At 38.6% G+C, this 16,446-nt stretch overlaps 1 protein-coding gene across 2 annotated transcripts; it reads left to right on the top strand.

Annotated features, from left to right (window-relative positions):
* The first annotated feature begins 3,233 nt into the window (after positions 1-3,233).
* On the top strand, positions 3,234-14,908 carry LOC115006873 (phosphatidylinositol 3-kinase regulatory subunit gamma-like). 2 transcript variants are annotated; one of them, XM_029429461.1, is made up of 12 exons: positions 3,234-3,381; positions 6,096-6,837; positions 8,411-8,542; positions 8,982-9,087; positions 9,466-9,564; positions 10,363-10,543; positions 10,893-11,018; positions 11,184-11,320; positions 12,149-12,325; positions 13,154-13,225; positions 13,533-13,694; positions 13,968-14,908. In XM_029429461.1, the coding sequence occupies exons 2-12, from the start codon at positions 6,585-6,587 to the stop codon at positions 14,155-14,157; spliced, it is 1,635 nt and encodes a 544-aa protein (XP_029285321.1). In that variant the 5' UTR covers positions 3,234-3,381; positions 6,096-6,584; the 3' UTR covers positions 14,158-14,908. The 2 variants fall into 2 exon arrangements, with proteins under 2 accessions (XP_029285321.1, XP_029285322.1); XM_029429462.1 differs by having other exon boundaries at positions 3,365-3,385.
* Positions 14,909-16,446: the final 1,538 nt, after the last annotated feature.

The raw sequence follows: 16,446 nt of genomic DNA, 5'->3' as shown, positions 1-16,446 counted from the left end.
TCTCTGGGTCACGAGTAGCGTTATGACCACAATTATACACTGCGCACACGGTTGGCATTTTCTTTCAATCTTAGACGTTTAAATACAAAGAAAATTACGAAGCGTTGCAGCAACTCCCACGCGAACGGGCGCCGTTTTAGTTGTGTATATCATCCAACATGGCTGATTTACGGGTTGGGACGTAAGCGTGACGTCACATGCACACGATCTATTGGAGAGCCACTTTTACCGCAAAGTATGAAAAGCAACATCCAGTCATAAAAAGCCTGTCTGTTTATTAATCTGTCATCCCACCCAGAACATACAATATGTAATGCAGGATTAGTTTAATACTGGGATGATGTTGTCAAACTCTGCAAACAATATTTCTGCTGAAGCCAAAAAGCAGTGTTTCACAATTTGAGTCTGAGAAGGTTTTTTGCCCGAGCCAAAATCCATGCGATCTCAAAAGATGCCTCAGTTAATCGTTCAGCTGTAGCCTATTAGTTGTCCTGTGTACGAGCCTTTGTTTTCCAGAAAGATATTTTATTTACTAATTTCACTTCCAAGTGCGTAAGTTTCGTTGAATTTTGGATGCGTCGTTTGGGGATGCGGCTCCAAATGACTTCTCTTGAAACCAGAGCGGGTCTGTTTGCACATTAAGCACGAAGGATTCGACTTGTGGAGGACAAATACAAATTCCTCTGTCCACTTTTCTTGAAATTTCCTTTGCTCGTACCTTTCTTTTCTTTTTTAACGGGAGCAGCTGTTGTCTGTCTACAAACCACATCTCCAGCATCTTCTGCTCGATTTGTGATTGTTTGATGCTCCAAAGCCAAATCTTAATTTTACTTTGTTTCTGTCCACCTGGTGTGCAACTATTTTTAATAAGAAATCGATCCATTTTACGTCTGTAGCAACACGTGCTAACTAGCATGAAATGTTGAAACGAGTCGACCTGAGCCAAGCTAACGCAGGTATGAAGTGCCAGGTTGGTCGTAGTATCCTCCAATTTAAATGCTCCAATTTAGCGATATAAATTATTTTTTAGAAAATGTCCATATTCATAAGCATGCTTATGATAACATATTTTTAATGACCTTAAGTTTATTTATTTGTATACTAGCCCACCATGTATCTACCCGTCCAAGAGCACATTCACCATTGTAGCTCTGATAGACCGCCATAACTGGCAACTCCGCAGTGAGTCAGTCCGCCGAGCAAGTTTAAATATTTTGTTTCTAGTCTATATTTGCATCTTTTATACATTTTTTATTATTATTATTATTCTTCTTCTTATTATTATTATTATTATTATTATTATTATTATTATTATTATTATTTGTAGGCTAATAGAGCAGACACTGTGATTTAATGGGTTATATGTAATAGCCCTGCTTGTTTTTATGAAATATCTGTATTGACTCCATAATCATATCTATCACCCCTTTATTTAGCCCACTGCCATGCGAGCCACCAATTAAAGCTTGGCGAGCCACAGGAGGCTCGCGAGCCACGCAATGAGTAACACTGACTTAAAACCACAATAGTAACATCATATTTTCAGCACATAGTTCCTTATCCATGCCTGATGCAAGTTCATTCATGCTGACAAATGTACCATATGACAGGTACTATAAAGTTGTGGTAAGCAATGTAACATCGTGGCTAATTAAGAGATTACCAAATGATGAGATTAAAAATGATGTAATCTATTATAAATGTAGATGTGAAGTAAAATCTCTTTTCAAGTATAACATGACTCAGATAATACATGGTAAACTGCCATTGCATACTGAAACCTGAAGAGGGTCTTTTGAATTTACTGAGTTGAAAAATGAAATGAATTAATTTAATACTTTCCTCTATATTCTTTTGCTGCAAATATTGTTCAAATATGGTCATTTGCATAATAAATTCAAGTTTGTCAACATGTTTAAAAAACATTTACAAACAGACAATTAGCAGATAAATACATGATGAGGAATGTGTTGGAAATGTACCACTAGAAGATATGGCCACAAATTAAATAGGTAAAAAAATATGTATTTAATTTATCTAAAGAATTAGCAATACTGACAGTATTGAAGATGATAATGAATGACATAATATTATTCATAAAATATATTAAAAATGCTGGGTATAAGTAAAATAGCATACATTAGCAGAGAAATATGCAGCATGCTTTAAAAAAGCCTTTTCTACAATAGGTTTAATTTTTAATGCATGGACCTAGTTTGCTACAGTAGAACCTGTAAGGAGAACATCGCTAGAAATAGAGCAACATTTCACCTAAAGGAAAATAGATATTTCACAAACTGTATGTTCTACAAATTGTCCAGAGAACCATCATACAGTGCAATCACAACATGTACCTGTATTTCATAAATATCAGAAATCAACAGAAGATGAATCTGTGTTTCTCCCTCTCTGTCTGTGTGTAACTGTACTGACTGGGATATCATGGAGGGAGTTGGGGAGGTGGGGGGCTGTGTCTGCTGTTTTGTCTACAGTGCCGTAACATTATTATTTTTTTTAACCGGTTACTTCCACACCACTTCTTTCATTATGCTGATCTGTGAAGTGGAACGTAACGCTGGCTGAGTTGAGAGGTCAGGGGCTCCTGCTGCCTAGATACATACAGTCTAATATTAGAACATTTCCTTGATTTGTTAGCAGCATCTCTGCTGACTCCTGAGCACATGGCAACAGGCCGGCCAATAGGATTTCAGGAGACCACTAAGCCCCTCGCGCTGTATAGCAACAGTGGCATCCTTCCCTTATTTATTTATATAGGAGTTTTTTTCCCACCGACTCATTCTCATGCTTCTGTCCCCCCACTGTGCATCCACACTGCGCTCTCAAACTGTGAAAAAGAGTTACGGTGCGAAGAGTAGAGCTGCTTTTACTTTTGTCTTTCCTTGACCTGCACAAGCTCTTAAACCTTCATCATTTTTCTAGATTATTTTCATACTTTTATAGCTTTTTCATGTACTGCATGCCCCAGATCAGTGGACTTTTTTTCTTCTTCTATGCATTGCATGTAAAAGTAAAAACACAGTGGGAAATGTCTTGGTTTGATTTTCATGAAGACATGAACTGTATCGGTGAAGAGAAGAGGAAATACCCAGAGGAATGTCATCGTGGGAAAATGTGGCACTCAGAGGGGACGGACAACATCCAAGTGGAGAGGATCTTTAAAAGATGGAGGACACAAGCAGAGAGACAGTACGGGATTGGAGGAGTGGGGGGGGTGGAGGGACATTGGATGGCGTGAGGACCGAGGCCGGTGGTTGGTTTGATCTGAGCCACGTGTGCGTCCATCCTCGTCTCTTCGCCGCTTCATGGATGTGATGAAACGTTGGCTTCCTCTACCACCCGGTCCCTTCTGTCTTGGCCCAGGTAGGTGCGTACTGTCCCGTCCTGCCAAATTTCCTATTGATGTTTAATTTTTGCAGACTGTTCAGATCTTATCTACACCAGAAGTTGCCATTTTGAAAGTTCTGTGCATGTTCAGCCTTCGTATCTCTTCGTCATTCCAAGCTTAGGTACGGAACGATGGAAAGCTCGAAGGCGTTGGGGAAATATGGCGTTCATCAGCTGTCCCGTTTTTGGGATGCAACACTGATCGATAACAGACTACGACCGAATATTTAACAAAAACAAAAACAAGTTCAGAGGACAGCTATCAGCAAAAACAAATACGCTCGTCATTTTCTGTTGGATGGTGGATTAACGATTTTAATTGCCGGACACACCAGAGCATTTTCAGCAGAACGCTGCTGTAAAATGCAACATACAAGGTTTTTATGGCTCCAACTTTGCTTCTAACCAAAGCTTTTCCTTATGGATCCATCATTCCAAACTCCATTTACTTTGTTTTGATTAAGTCATCATTAAATTACAACCTAGTTTGGGACAGCACGTTTTTGACTACAAACATAAATGAGCAACGTTGATATTTATACCAAAAATGGTTATAACCCAGTTGTTTGTCGTCCTAGATGGATCCGTACTGGAAGTTTCCATTTAAAACAATTTTTTTTAGGAAAGTATTAAAACGAGAAAATTGGCTTATGAGATAAGAATCGCAAGACTTCGTTGAAATCACGTTTAGTATCTTGCATCGTCTCAACGGGAACTGGATAAAGTGTCCCGTGAACATTGAACCGCAAAGTCTTCATGGCTGCGTACCGTTGAGTATTTGGATGCCGACGCCATTTTCAATGCTTCGACTTTTGATCTGCAACGTTGCATCATTCAGTAAATTTAGAGTTTACTATTTGTTTCTTTAATAGCAACAGACCACAATCTAAGTCATCTGTTCTTTTAACAGCACCAATACAGAGTACATTTGAGTTGTCACATAATTAGTCATTTAAAGCTTCTTCGATACCTCAAATACTTCAAATACCTAAAATCGATGGCGAGAATCATAAATTGTCCAGATTTTGTAAATGAGAAAAATATAAATTATTTAATATACATAATAAAGAAGTTGTCCTAAATAAGGTTACTGTTATTTTTTCAGTTATAGTTTAGAGTTACAGCAAGTATGTCATCTTCTTCTATTAAAATCATATCTATTGTGATGGGATCAGATCAATCCTGTTTAAAATAACGTTAAAGTTACGGTCATTTTCCTCTCGAAGCGCAGATACCCCCATCTCACGTATCTTCAATAGGATGTCACATTGTAAAGGGTATAGGAGGATAATAAACCGCTGACTAATCCCAGATGCTTGGAGAGGAAGAGGTTTTAGCGTGAATTCTTTACCTTATAATGGGTTTCATGATAGAGCACTGTAGAAAACATTGTAGAAAACATTGTTGACACAGATTTCCCAAAAGTCAAGGTGTTTTTTAAAGGCGTTACTCAATGAGTAAAAATGTATACGTTTGGGGAAAATATACTGTACTTGAAGAAATCCTTGTGAGAGAATTCATTTTACAATTTATTCTTGGGATGTTAAATGTTGCTGCCGGAACAAACAAGGTTGAAGCAACACGTTAAAAAGGTTGATTTTAACATAAAATCTGCTTAGATATATTTCCATATATGTATATTTTGTTAGAGCAGATTTTGGCTCAGGCGCAGATATTTAATTACCAAATAAACCTCTTACATTTTTCTTAATACTTTCTGAGACTTGTTATAACATAGCTAATTTGATAAATGACTGATAAATGATTAGGATTGGGAATAAGTTGTACGATAAAGTAAAAAAAGACAACACAATCATTAATACTCACAGAGTGTGAATTGTGCTCGAAACAACCCACCTCTGCATACAGCTTGGTCTGCAATGAACCTGCTCCTCTTAATCACAGAGTGGGTGATGTTCATCTATTCCTCAAACATGGTGCAGTGTGTGCAATTTTAGATATAGATATATATTGCAATATGGTGCATATCCTTGCAAATCAATTGTTAAACCAGAATTAATCAGACAGGAATGTCTGTTATTTATAATTCAAACAAATTAAATAACTGATAATTTAATGTTAGTTCATCATGCAAAAAAAAACCATATTGGCAAAAAGCAGGCATGCTAATTTATTTGCAGTATTTAGCACACTGGTCTGATACAACCAGATGTGTAAATGGATATGAGACCCAGTATAAACGGCATGGAAAAATCACAATGATGGTAACAATAATTTCTTATTCTTATTCTTCTAGTAGATTTCAAAATGACTGGGGAGACCCGATAGCTGATAGGTAACAGAACATATCACATGGGTGCAAATGCCTTGATGAGCGAATACCCAGTTTTGATTCCCAGCTTTCCAGAACATTTGCTGCATGTACTTCACCTACACTCTTTCCCCAAAATGTGCCGTCTCTCTCCACTATCACTTTTTATCACCAAAAATAGTCTTGATTATTATTATTATTTTTTATTTCTGTGCATCAACACACTGGGCAGCAAGTCTGGAACATGAAGCGATAATAAATCAGGGTTCAACTGCCCCAAATATTAAATAGGAGGTGGAGTTGTGAAAGAGTGCAGATTATAAACAATTTGTTGGCCAGATGTTTGCATCCAAAAAGGCTAATTTCCCCCATTTTACAGTACTGATTTCCAAACCTTATTGTGCCTTTTTTGTTTTAGGTTTTTTGAAATGAGATGATGTGCGAGTCCTTGAGGAAGAAATCAGACAGCCTCAGTCCGTCAGTCTCCAGTGGGTTTACAGCTCAATAACTAGTGTCAAGGTGTCTATGAAGCAGGCAGACAGCTGCTCAGCAACAAACTGTGGTTGTTCTGAGTAGCTCCCAGGTATGAATTCCTTTAAGCGAATGACTGTGAAGCAGAACAGAGAAAACTCCCACTGAGTACATTCGAGTGAAAACACAGGATCTACTGGCAATGTCATCGCTCTGCTCAGAGATGAGGTTAACCCGGGGGTTCAGGCTGAGAAACATGCTCTACCTCCACAACACAGGGCAGCCTTGAACTCTGCACCATCACCCTCTCTATCCTCAGCCATGAGTGTCACAGTAAGCTGATACTATGTGATCAACAGCACCGTGGCACCTAACATCCTGCTGCTTCACCACCTCAATAAAACCTAGCTGGACTATTCAGTCTGTGTTGTGAAAAATGGCAGAAGAGGGTTTTCAGCTCAGAGCCCTCAACTGCGCAGAGGACAACAAGCTCCAGCCAGCTGACTTCCCAACGTCATCACTAGCATCCCTCCATCTCAGGGACGAAGCCGTGGTCATCAACCATATGGGGGATAATCCTGAGCCTCATTCTGTATTTTCTGTGATGACGTCATCATTGCCAAACCAATCACGACAGCAGACAGACATATCCATGGCTACTAGGCCTGAGCCTTCACCAGCAGTTCAAGGTAAGATTTGGTGCATTTTTAAGTATAAATACTGATACAAGTTTGATATCTTCTAAGATTCTGAATCGATTCACAACATCCAAAACCTTTTTCTTTTTTTTAATATATAAAATAACCTAGATATTGATGGACAGTCAAGCAAAAACTGTGTCTGGAAGTATTATGGGATTTGTTGAAAATCAATTCCACAAAATACCAGTTTTATTTTGTGTACAATTTTTTTTTTTGATTTGGCATTTTTCTGAAAAAAAGTATAATTTAAACTTGTTATTCTTAAAGTCACTGAGAATTGAAAAATGTGTTTAAAATTATTTGACAGTTGGAACCCTTTCAAGGGCCGGATGTGCATGAAACATATGAGGGTATATAATAACATTGTTCTTTCATTAAAAACAAAACAAAATGGCAAGATACAAGGCTGTGTACATTAAAACTAACAGAAAGCAGCAGTTTGAAACACTTTGCCACAGGTCTGAATGGCAGCTTTTCCTGGATGGCAGTTTAGCCATCTTGCCTTATTTTGGGCAGGTGTAATGACAGCTACAAAAGACACATGCAACACATTAAAACCGGAACATTAATTCTGTATCAATGCACATTTCATTGTTGCCATTCCATTAGTCACTGAGATTTCTCGGAAACATAGGCAAAACATTAATTACTAGTTGCTATAACATAACTCTATAATAAATTGTTAAATTATCTGGGGAGATAAAAAATAAAACTCCAAACCAAATGTTAGCAACTGGGATCACATAGATTCGAAGGCTTAGCGAGTTGAATGATTCACCAAGATTCAATATGCATTACATGCAGAGCTTTTCTTGGATTCTTATACCAGGCAAGTTTTGACAGAGCTTCTGTTTGAAGGCCCCGGGTTAATGAGTTTACGCCCTTTCTAATTTTACACTGGCATACGTGTGATTCCTTCAACATACAGCTCCTTCTGCAGCAGCGATTTAATGCATCTCCAGGCATGCCATCACAAGTGCTGAAGGGATGATTTACATCAACTGCTAACAGCATGCCTCTCACTACACACATGTATCAGCTCATGTGTTGCATAGCCACATACTAGTAAACGCAAACAATTCACACAGAAATGTAATGATTTCAGGAAATGCCTGACAGACAGGTTCTCACCTTCCCCTGCTTTGATAATGCCACATTAACACGCACAAGATAAATAAACACAAACAAACACATCATCGGCTCCAGTCCTTCAGGCCCACATGGCATCTCGCTGCAGACAGCTGTTGTTTGTTAGGCGAGGCAAAGCAAGGCGAGGTCGAGCACTGAGCAGCACCGAGTCTGGGCGAGTGTGCCTGAGTGTTGAGGAGTGCCCATTCTGGTATTTTAGGCAGTCAGACAGTGTCACCTGTCAGCAGACTAGTCTGGACATACTCTCCCACATGCTGCAAGACTAAGCAACACAACAACATCTCCCTTTGCAGTCCTCGTCAGTGGGCAAGCAGTGTCTAGTTAACAGCCACCAAGTACAAATAGTCACATACAGACCGGCCACAACTGACATCAGGAGTAACACTACGTCGTTGTGCGATTGATGTTGCAGAGTTCTTGGAGCCTGAGATGGGCCACAACAACAGCGAGGCTCAGTCTCTCACCCTGACAGCGATCCTGCAGGATCTTTCCTCCCCTGATCATGATGATGGGTTTACTGCACGAAGAACCAACAAGGAAGGAGGTACTCTTCAGCATCTCTTTGTTCTGCTTGTTACAAGTGAAACAGATCTTTTGGAGCATATTTAATCTTTTTAGTTCCAAAATAAGGGAAAATATACTACAAACTACTGGAATTGTTTTCTCCAAATGCAAGCATCCTTCATATTTGTAGCTCATTTACTGCCTCTCCTGTTTTGTAGTTTAGTCTTTTTTAAATCAAAAGATAAATTACTGACTGTTATTAAGTTGGAAAAGGATAAAAGGATGGAGACTATGATGGATTATCTGTTATTGAAGTAGTTTTTTTATACTTAGTCTTTGAAACAAAAATAAGGCCTGATGTCTCCAGCAATGCAGACTGAATAGAATGCACTATTACACTATTAAGATTGAAAAAGATTACACTATTCTGTCTGCAATTCTGCATTTGTAAGCAAAAGTTGTATTTCCTTTGTGGCCAGAACTTCAACCCAAGAACAACATAACCAAAGCGACGGCAGCATGTGACTCCAGCTCTGATGACAACCATCTGTCCGATGCAGAGTGGTACTGGGGAAATACCTCGAGGTATTGAATATTTTCATATAGCGTGTTGATGATTTGATGCTTCACATGCCAATATAATACAGAATAGGGTTGGGCGATATGTTAACAGCTGTGCACAAAGCAGCAGCTGACCGCTAGAACAGCAACTCTCACTCGCTCTTCGGGGCAGAACTTTAAATTAGCAAAATGAAATAGCCAAAAAAACGACAACCAATATATTCGTCCAATCACCCAACCCTAATGCAGAACTGTAATCGGGTTCTTTTTTATGCAAATTGCTTCAAGTTCTTACAATATCTAAACGTTTGAGTCTTTTGCAATTCATTTTGTCTGCAGGTAATTTTCCTAAAACTCCTACATGAACAGTTTGAAACCTTAATGTCCTTTGTGGTTGTCTAGAGAGGAAGTAAATGAGATGATGAGAAACACTCCCGATGGCACGTTCCTGGTCCGAGATGCTTCCAGTAAGGTTAAGGGAGAATACACTCTCACACTAAGGTAACTACTTTTTAATTTGTATGTCTTGTGAGCCCGGTTACTGCAACAAAAAATGAAGTGCTCTGCATGTGTAATAAAGTGTTTAAGCTGCTAATAATATTATTAGTTATCATAAGTACTCTGTATCTCGTGTGAAGGCTATGCTTGCTCCAAATTGAATACATGTAGTCGGAGGTCAGTTATTATTTCCTGGTTTTAAAGTCTAACTTTAGTTGTCTGGTTTCAAAGTGTAAATTTAGTTTTGCTGATTTTATAATGTAACTTTATATATTTCCTGGTTTCTTTTTCTAATTTTAGTTGAATCAGGACCGACTAGGTTTCAGATATAAAGCTTTGTTGATTAGACTTTGGCGCAGGCTCCAGCGGTCAGCAACATAACACCCTTTCAGTCGGGTTTTTCCAGGCATCCATCTCACATCTGTCTTAGGGAACTGACACGCTCTAACTTTAATCAATGCTGTCTACACGGTCTTTCTTACACCTTCCAATTGGCTCATGCTTTACTTTTATAAGGATTGAGAAATGACACTGTGTTGGTTGGATGTTGGCATCCAGGTAGAGGTGCAGGACGGTTGGTTGGGTGTTAAAGACAATGCATTTACATCAGTGGTTAGGCCCAATAAGAAACACCTCTCATATTACCATATCTGAAATTCATCCTACTCTAATCCCACAAGTATGATACTGACCGGCTGCTCCTGTCTGCATCAGAGTAAATATATCTTGCACAAGCAACATTTGTGCTGAGTTCCGCAGGGCTCGAGAAATCTTTGGATCAGTTATGCTTTCACTTTGCAGGAAAGATGGCTCCAACAGACTGATAAAGATCTTCCATCAAGGGGGGAAGTTTGGCTTTTCTGAGCCACTGGCCTTTTCCTCTGTGGTGGACCTGATCCAGTATTACCAGAACAAGTCTCTGGCCCAGCACAACTCTAAACTGGACACACGGCTACTCTACCCCATAACCAGATACCAGCAGGTGGGTGTATAAAGCCCTGAGGCCTGAATGTGTGCCATCTTATAATACAACTATATAATTCCTAAATATAAAACATTATCCTTGTGAGTTTAATTTATTGTAGAGGTTTAGTGTTATTGTTGTTTTTAGCCTTGATGTGATTTTGGTTGCATCAGAGTAGAGATAGTAACAAGGATAATGAATAATAAGTTCTATTAGAGGATGCTTTTATTTGTCTACATTTTTTTGTAATAGTGGCAATAACCTAAATGCCACAATCCCAAACCTTCTGTATTGTTAGTTTAGATCTTCATCATAAGAGCTTTAATAATGGACGTGGTCCTAATATCTTTTACATTCTCGTCCGTAGGAGCAGGTTGTGATGGAAGTTGACATTGATGCAGTTGGAGAACAGCTGAGGATATTTCAGGATCAATACAAAGAGAAGAGCAAAGAGTATGACTGTCTGTTTGAGACGTTTAACCAAACCTCCCAGGTACAAGAGCATCCTAATCATTGACACTTCATTTTACAAAATAAACCTGTGATTTTATTGGTTAAAAGTAATATATTTGTTTTACTTTGGATTACTTCACAAAGACAGAGCCTTGTCTTTAAGGCTTGAATGTAAAAGTAAAGGTTTGTTGCTTTTCCTCCCCAGGAGCTGCAGAGCAAGCAGACAGCCATAGAGGCTTTCAATGAAATCATTCGGATCTTTGAGGAGGAGTGCGAGACTCAAGAACGCTACAGCAAAGAATACATCGACATGTTCCTCTCATTAGACAGCGAGTCAGACAAGTATGCTTCAAAATACAAAATCAATATCACATTTCGTTTAGCTAATCTTTTTTCTTCTAATTTTCTGTATTCAAGAGAATAAAAGTTAAAGGCATAATCAACGTTAAAAGATACTCACTGCTAGGGATGTCACGAAAACCGATACTTCTGTACCAAGTCGGTGCAAATTTTTAAAACGTGAAAGCACTCGTTTTTCTACAGGACTGCAGGCTTTTTTCCCTGATATTGCTACATTGTGAACAACAAATCCGTGTTGAAATCGACACGAGGAGAGCTAGTCAACGTGAGCTGTTAGCAGCCAGTGGCCAGCACAGTCTTGCTTGACTATATAAGCAACTGCACTTTAGAAACAAAGTCCAAAGTCGCCTTTAATATATGGATTTGCAGCTGTGAATAACAGAGAACAGCTGACGTTAACGGAGCAGTTGTTCCATTGAGTTACATTATGATGCGTTCAAGCTTCATTCAGTAAAAATGACTATTCGGCAAAAGTAAAATTACAATGTTATCAGGATTAGTTCAATCTATCTTGTAAAATGTAGTATTTGGAGAGAGACATGAATAAATACAGTTTAACTTTCTTACAAAAACCAGTATGCAAAGGGTAATAAAAGGAGTGTATGTTGAAGTACATTTCAGTTTTTTACAGTGGTATCGAATAAAGTATTGGAAATCATGGAATTTCATTGCTATTAGTAACGACTACCACATTTCTGGTATCGTGACATCCCCATCAGTGCTGGCCATGCTCATTTAGCATGCTCACAGCAAACTAGCAGATACTGAATTGTTTACGGATGTTGTTCCTTCTCTTCCTCCTCCTCCCAGAATTCAAAGCAATTCAGATGAGCTGCAGTCGAGGGTGGAGGAGATACACAGCAGCAAGAAGAAGTTGGAGGAGGAGCTGAGGAATAAGGCACTGGCTCACATGGAGGTCGACAAGAAAATGAACAACCTGAAGCCTGACCTTGTGCAGCTCAGGAAGATCAGAGATCAATACCTGCTGTAAGTTAAACCTTTCATCTCCTCATGTTCCAGATAGTCTGTTTTCAAAAGAGTGGAGGCAGATCTGTACATATTATGGATAGATTATTAAAGATTTGATATCTTAAACCTATTTATTTTCATTAAAATATTTTCTAGTACATGAAAAGTAAAAAAAAAAAAGAGGCAAAAACTGGTATTGACCACTAAATTTCTGGTATCGTGAAATCCCACTCCCTATAAACCCCAGTGCAAATCAGAGGTGTCAACATGACTCACAAGGCTTTCATAAGATGAAATCAATCTGATATATGATTAAATGTTTAGTTCAAAAGAGTGCGTCAAATACCAGTAACACAACTGAGTTGTAAACATAGAGAAACCAATTAGCTGTCCACACAGCTGTGAATCTCCTGTTTGCTCAGTCAGCACGGGGCTTTCTCATTAGCCTGATGGGAAGACTGTCTTTCTAGCTGACTCTGTCTTCAGTTCATTTAAAATGAGCAGATGTGCCTTATTCAGGTTTTGTGAATGAGAAGTTTACACATTCGGCCTTGTGTCTTTACACAGACGGTGCTGCTACTTTACAACAATTTCTTCTTACGGAAGAACATTTTTTATTTGAGTTTAACTTAGGTGCGTTGTGGCAATGTATATTGTGACTCACTCACAAAATGAACACCATTTAAAAACATGCAAGTAGCTAGTAGATTAGCATCACTGACCAGCCAAAAACCATAGTTTCAAATAAACAGAAGAATTGACAGCGTACATCTTACAGCATGTTTTCTAAAAGTCAACATATTGCAGCCTTTTTTTTTTTAATACTGTGTTTTATCCATGTTTCAGCTGGCTCACCCAACAAGGCACTAGACAGAGCCAGATTAATGATTGGCTGGGTATCAGGAATGAAGAAGAAGAGTGAGTATCCTCATTTATCCTGGTCAAATGTGCTTAAAGTTGTTATTCACTCGCTAACGTCGGCAACAGTACTTGTATGTAGCTCGCTGTGCCAGTTTAATCACTATTTCTCGTGTCTGTATGATGAATTAGCTTAGGGCAAAGTGGCAAAGAACCCAGGTTAAGTTGCTGACATTTTGTTTGAAGGACAGATCATGACATTTACCTGCCAAGGCATCAGATAAGATCAGATAATTATTGACTTTCTCGAAAACTACTGTATATTTCCTAACTAAACTAACCCTTCAACCTCCCCATCACCCTTTAGCCCGTACACTCTGGCAGACGATACCGACCAAGACGAGAGGAGCTGGTACGTTGGTGGTATGAGACGCAAGGAGGCAGAGGAGCTGCTGAGAGGGAGGAGAGACGGGACCTTTCTAATCAGAGACAGCCAGACTCAGAAAGGCTCCTTTGCCTGCTCTGTTGTGTGAGTACCATCAGATTTGCATCTTTTAGGCTTTTCAAAATCACATCATGTTGTGCCTCTCTAACCCTAATGGATCATACATTTTGACCAAAAGCTGGTGCAGTACAGATTGAACTCCTAACCTTTGCTGCGTTGGACCGATGGATCAATACTACCCTTAAAACATTCCTATTATTATTATTATTATTATTATTATTATTATTATTATTATTATTATTATTATTATTATTATTATTATTATTATTAATAATATATACGTTTTCTCTCATGCAGTGTGAATGGGGATGTGAAGCACTGTGTGATCTACAGGACATCCACAGGGTACGGCTTCGCTGAGCCCTACAACCTGTACCCATCGCTGAGAGAGTTGGTCCTCCACTATCGACACACATCCCTGATGCAACACAACCAGCAGCTGAATGTAACCCTGGCCTGGCCCGCTCTCAGCCAGCAGTCCAGCTGAGACACACCAGCATGCCACCCTGATGGCACTTTCCCAAAGCTTCACTGTATTTTCACCACGGACGCACCAACATGGACAATGTTACCAGGCACTAACCAGTACCGGTTAGTGTCGTCACCATTCAAGAGTTTCCAGAAACAATTTCAGTGCTCAGATCTAAAACTCCTACACTGGTAAGATGTCACAGCCAACAAAAACACATAACTGAACAACAGTCACTCAAATGCTAAATTACTTGGAACAGATTTGGATCTTTTCCACAGTTTTAACGTTGATTAGTTCATTCATTGTCAGTTGTGTTAGTTAAATACAATGGTTACATATTGACTGCAGCTCTGTTCTAATCTAAATACTTTTAAAGCCATTATTCCTAATATTAACAATCCTATTTACTCGCCATCTGCACAACCAGCTTGGAAAAACACAATTGGGATTAAGTACTTAGCTGAATTCAACATTGAATTAAGTCTTGTGCAGCAGTACTGAGGTAGTACTGAAATATTGCCTCATCATGACAACACTAGTACTGATGTTTATAAGTAGAACAATCAAAACAGAGAGATATAATTTGCCTTGCTGTTTAACTATAAAAATGATGGCATATTTCCATGGAGAGAAATTGATTTAAGTTTTCTCTCAAAGGCAAGCGCAAGAAATCATAAATACTTAAGAAGCAAATATTAATTGTCTTACAGTATTGAAGTCCTGTTCTCTAGATGTGGCCACTCTTGCCTCAAACATTTCTCAAATATTTGTGTCAATATTTCTCAAATATTTGTGTCAAATCCAAAATAATGCTCTGCATTATCCATCATCCCTCCAATCTATTATAATCAGTGCAGTTGCAGTGTTTAAGGTGCTTCTGGGAAACTGAGCTCAGGATGGAACTCTGCACTACCAAGCACATGTGCATTATGGGTAGTGTAGTGTAGAAAACTGAGGAGACACACACGCACTTTATCTTAAACAGGACAACCAGAATACACATAAGCACACAGATGAGAGCTGTAGATTTGTGAGACACTGATTTCACATGTTGATGTTGCTGGTTGGAACGTTTTTATTTCAGAGATAAGCATTATAAAAGTTATTTTCTTATTGTCATCTTCATTCTGCACATTTCCACAATATCTTCAGGACATTACACAAAGACAAAATAGGATTTCATGGATTCTACCTCTGGGGTGTATTTATGCTTTATAGGCCCTATGTGTAGCCTGTTTTTGTCATTATAGCAATCAAATTATTGGCAGATGATGATTTTCGTGATGGGACAATCACACTAAAGTTTGCGTAATCTGTGTTACTTTAAGATATTTTGTTCGTAAAATACGAGTGGGTATTAACTGTGAAGGAGCAGACACGAGTCCCAGGCGAATACTGAAAGCATTTCTCTGCGGTGTGTACATGCACATTTTGGAATATCAACCCAATATAACCACAGTTACTTTGGTATATGGGAGGAATCAATCTGGTTCAGATTAATCTTTGATGAATCAGACCGCTGTTTTTTTCCCCTATATTTCCTTCTGAGGATTTTAGTTGGAGTTGGTGATCCAGGAGCTTTGATAAGTCTCTGGAACCTGATATGGAGTGATAATATATTTTAAATTTTGGGTTCTGGTTGAAAAGTGCCCTTAAGTGTTCCTGCTCCAGCCATCATGATTTCCTTTGCGTTAGTCTCAGGAGAGAGGTCTTGTACTGTGTGTGTATGATGTTGGGTGTGAACAAAAATGTTCTGATGAACCGAACACTGAGGTTGTGTCTGGCTGGATATAAGGCTACAATAGCACAAACATCCTGGAGTACCCTCACAGAGAGTATTATTATCAATTATTATTCAATTATTACCATGACTGCTTCAATTTTGCAGGCTTGTTAGCTAGGTATGATTCCAGCTATGGTGGACCAAATATATAGTACCATAATGTGTGACAAAATAATGATAAATGTTGGTACACTGCAGCAGAACATACCTGAGATGTTTTCTTTTTTTTTCTTTGGATGTGAAGTGAATTCAAAATGGTGATTAGAATTACATCGATAAAAAGATAAATAACTCATTTTGAAATCAAAGTTGTTTACATTTCAGGCAACAGCCACTCCTTTGATAGTGCACTTTGTGTCATGCTTACAGTGAGTTACAGAGAATCATTTCAACTATTTTTATAATCAAACATATTAAATATAGCATTGTCAAAATCAAACCAAATCAAATGTATCTATATAGCCCAATATCACAAATTACACATTTGTCTCAGTGTGCTTTACAGACTGTACAGCAGATGA

This window comes from Cottoperca gobio, chromosome 4, assembly GCF_900634415.1.
Source record: "Cottoperca gobio chromosome 4, fCotGob3.1, whole genome shotgun sequence".
In the NCBI taxonomy this organism is placed as follows: domain Eukaryota; kingdom Metazoa; phylum Chordata; class Actinopteri; order Perciformes; family Bovichtidae; genus Cottoperca; species Cottoperca gobio.
The sequence above is the reverse complement of the archived record's forward strand: the minus strand, read 5'-3'. Positions and strand labels throughout refer to the sequence as shown.

Excerpts from the sequence above, each read along its gene's own strand:
- LOC115006873 (XM_029429461.1), top strand. The coding sequence starts at position 6,585 with ATGGCAGAAGAGGGTTTTCAGCTCAGAGCCCTCAACTGCGCAGAGGAC. Across the intron at positions 6,838-8,410 it reads GCCTTCACCAGCAGTTCAAG|AGTTCTTGGAGCCTGAGATG; the intron begins GTAAGATTTGGT and ends TTGATGTTGCAG. Across the intron at positions 13,695-13,967 it reads TCCTTTGCCTGCTCTGTTGT|TGTGAATGGGGATGTGAAGC; the intron begins GTGAGTACCATC and ends TCTCTCATGCAG.